The sequence below is a fragment of the Amblyomma mixtum genome, chromosome 5 (genome assembly GCF_055824585.1).
Source record: "Amblyomma mixtum isolate Tamu chromosome 5, ASM5582458v1, whole genome shotgun sequence".
NCBI lineage: Eukaryota > Metazoa > Arthropoda > Arachnida > Ixodida > Ixodidae > Amblyomma > Amblyomma mixtum.
In genome coordinates, this window is record NC_143016.1 from 89,844,731 (window position 1) to 89,848,590 (window position 3,860).

The 3,860-nt window shown below is 48.9% G+C and overlaps 1 protein-coding gene across 1 annotated transcript; it reads right to left on the reverse strand.

Moving 5' to 3' along the window:
* Positions 1-230: 230 nt before the first annotated feature.
* On the reverse strand, positions 231-677 carry LOC149342973 (uncharacterized). The gene has a single exon (XM_089546853.1). It carries the CDS (start codon positions 675-677, stop codon positions 231-233), a length of 447 nt encoding a protein of 148 aa, XP_089402979.1.
* Between the last annotated feature and the right edge of the window lie 3,183 nt (positions 678-3,860).

Below are 3,860 nucleotides of genomic sequence, written 5' to 3' on the forward strand. Positions count from 1 at the left end.
TGCTGTCTGAGCTGTTTAGTTGTACCCTCGATGATTGCCTGCGAATGAGTTCAATTTTTGTTCTTTGTTCTTACTGCGCCTCCCGTGTTCTGCAAACTTTTGCAGCGGACTGTACGGTACAGCGGGGCTTCGGAGCTCTGCCTGCAGAACAACGTGTTTCGCTGTAACGAATTACACTCAATAGCGTACTGTGTGCCTGTCCAAGACCTGCAAGCGAAGGTGGCGGCCGTTTACAGCGGTTCCTTGTAGCGCGTATGCGTTTCGTCCATCGCGTGCAGCAACCTGGCCGCGTGAGTGCCGTCAGTCCAGGAAGTGGCGCTGCTCCGTCGCCGCCTGCCGTGCGTGACGGCGGCCGCTGCCGGCGGCACGTTGCCCTGCACCGTGACCGGTGTGAGCCCCGTGGCCAGGATGGAGGTGAAGGGCGCCATGAAGGTGGCCAGGCCGAGCATGGAAGCCAGGCCGAGGCCCAACATGAACAGTAGGATGTCCTCGGCGTCGAAGTACGACCGGCCCGTGGCACGGAGTCCGGAGCCCAAGCGTTTCTTGAGCGCCGAAGGGGAGAAGTTCAGGAAGGACCGGCCCTCTTCGTCTTCCGATGTCCCTCCAGCGGCGTGGCACGCTGGGATCACAGCGAGCAAGACTACCGCAGTGGCGGCGATGGCCAGGGCGATGGGCATGGTCGTTGTTGTGGTCCTTGACCTTGACGTCGGTACGCGCGAGCCGGTTTTATTGCTCGCCGTCTTCGACGGCACCTGCGTGAGAGTTGCATGCAGGCCATTCGTAAGTTTGAGTGTTTCAAAAAATAAAATTAATATTGCCCAAACCGCATCGCCTAAGTCATAACGAGCAAATTAAAGAGAGAGAGAAAAGGAAGGCAGTCACTCATGGGGGAGCAATAGAGTCATTTAATTTAAGAGTGCGGATCAATAGCTCAGTATATCCTGAATTAAACCTGCCTGACCTATCCTTTTGAAACTATATTCTGGCCCCTCATGTCCCAGGTATCCTGCTTCATTATCGGTGCAGCGCATACGACGAGGACGAGATGAGACAGAGACACAGCGCTGAATCCTGCCTCATTAGTCTTCAGGTATCTAAGGAGCGCTTCGGCGCTGTTCTGTGCAGACTAAAGAAGAATCAATGGTTCCAGAACCTTGCATTGCGTCTCAGATGACTATCACAGTACCGCCTCGAGAGGGGCCCGTTGTGCGTGGAGGTGAAGATGAAGACATGAGCAGAGGATGGGCTCGGTGGTGGCGTAAGCGATAATAACTCTGACAGAATCATGAGTACCTTGCTATTAAGGAAAAAGCACGAGCACCATGCTTCGTTATGTCTGCTACGGGTTCTTTGCGTACGCCCGAGATGCAACGTTGAATTTTCCTAACTACCGATGGTGAAGAAGTTTGGTGCAGGCCCTATGCCTCCGTGAACGATCTAGATGCTTTCTTTAATCACACTTCAGCCTTCATGTGGAAGGAAAAGCTTTATCACGGGCAGTGAGAGGAAAGGCCCTAGCTGTAATGATGCCACGATGGTGCTTCAGAAGCAATGGGAAGTCTTCTCAGCGCTACACGGGATTTTTAAGTGATTGATCGCTGGGGGTAGAATGCGATCGAGTTGAGATTGGTGGAGTCGATGGCTGCCGTTCGTTTTAACGCTTTGGTAATTGGCAAGTGCACAAACTTATGCGCAAGGGGTGCTCTCGCAATAAATAAAAAAAGTGCGCATGCTGCTCAATGTGGCACAGCAAGTGGACGCGGAGTGTGAGAGTGAAAAGACTGCCGCAATTTAAAAAAAAAAATGAGGAAAACGAGGCAAGCTACATGGCATGGGACTAAACAATGGAGGAACAAATAACGACAAATGCGTGGGCTAAGTTTTCTGTACACATATCTGAAGCAAATGAGTGACACAAGCCAATCGGAGCCTTCTACTCTCAGTTATAGAGGGCAAAACGCATGTCTAGAATGACGGAACTGTTTTTTTCAGCAGCTCCCAAAGCTGCTGCGACCAGGAAGACAAGAAATGACGTTGAAATTGCATGAGTTTAACTGCACATGCTTATATCCAGACCGTTTTTAACCAAATTTTATCGGTTGATATCGCGTGTTCAGCCCGAAACACGCCCAGAACATGTTCTAGACAAGCGTATCGCCCTCTGTACAACAGCGCTCTCCACCTTTATAATGGCCGCGTCGTCGCTGTCTCGGGGATTCAGTGCTTCCAAAGGTGCAGCGTTCTACGAGAGCATACAAAACCTGGCCTGTATTCCCTTCCGCTGACGACAAAAATGGTGCCACCCCGGTCTCGAGGGTAGCGTCCGAGAAGCGATGCCTGACCGTGCACCTTTGTGCGACGACGTGTCTTGCGTGACAACAAGAGATGCTTTGTTCACTGCGAGTTTGTGCGTTGCCTCGTCGGAGCCGAGAAACAGTGTGCCGGCGAATATCACGGGCAGAGTCCTGCCGCTTGCCCTAAAGTGATGCAGAAGCGCTGCAAAGCGACCTGCTACCAAGGCTTTCGAAAACAAAGGAACGAAGCGAGGCGAAAAAAAACGGCAGTAAAACAAGAGATTTTTCTCTTTAGTGATTATCGCACCTACTTATCAACCAACAACTAATTTGTAGAGCAGCTGTTGATATCTTATATTTGTTAATATTGTTAGTATGCTGTTCTTGTTTGAGTTTTAACAAAATATTCGGGGAAATTTTTGCCTTGGAGCGTTACTTACTCTTCGATCATTAACATTTCGGGCTTCCGGGAGTTTTTCATAGAAAAAGTGCAAGCATTTCCTGCTCTCTTATAAAATTTTCATCGTTCCCACATTTAATTTATAAACGACCCCATCGAAAAGGAGAATCACTTTAAATGCGTTTTTTCCCTCTCATATACATAATTTCACTGTCTTGCTTTGTTGTCGCCTAATGAGCGCATCAGTTATTGCAGAAAGTGAACACGTCATCCTTTTATGTCTTCATTCTGTGTTTACTGGTTTTTGCGTGGGCTGTATTTATAGCTGTTTGAAAGAGACCAACAGCAGATGCCGTTGTTATTTTCGTTTACATCTGTACAGATGTAAATAGCGTCCTTGCCAAAAGTAACAGGGAAGCGGGCTTTGCTTTTCAGCTGTGTAATGGAGCCTTTACGACACCCCTCAATACAAACACTGTCGAAAGCCGCCGCGGTGGCTCAGTGGTTATGGTGCTCGGCTGCTGGCCCGAAAGACGCGGGTTCGATCCCGGCCGCGGCGGTTGAATTTCTTTGGAGGAGAAATTCCAGAGGCCCGTGTACTGTGCGATGTCAGTGCACGTTAAAGAACCCCAGGTGGTCGAAATTTCCGGAGCCCTCCACTACGGCGTCTCTCATAGCCTTAGTCGCTTTGGGACGTTAAACCCCATAAACCAAACCAACCAAACCAAACACTGTCGAAAGTTTTGTACAAAGGTTCTCCTTACTTTACAGATTTGACGTTGAAAAGGTGACGTAAGCACTTAACTAGCTGGAAAACAAACCCCGTTGCTTGGTTACTCGCAGCAAGGACGCTACATATCGTTCAGTATATCTTCACTTGAACTGACCAGTTTGCCAAATGTAACTGCTTTTGATATCTCACTGCGGCGTACAAAACTCAAATGTTCTCGCAGCTTCGAGCCTATTTCTCAAATGAACATAACTAGCGACATAAATGCGCAAACTATTGATTATATTATCGCATTTCTGAAGCAGGGCGTTGTAGCTACTTTGGAGGCATATGAAAATGGGCCCTTTAGCAAGTGGGGCATGTGGAGTTTAACGTCCGAAAGTTGCACATGGGTTGTGGGAGAAGGCGTAGTGATAGGCCACGAATTAAATTTTGA

What these genes read in the sequence shown, in the direction of transcription:
- LOC149342973 (XM_089546853.1), bottom strand. Translation starts at nt 677, where the DNA reads ATGCCCATCGCCCTGGCCATCGCCGCCACTGCGGTAGTCTTGCTCGCT.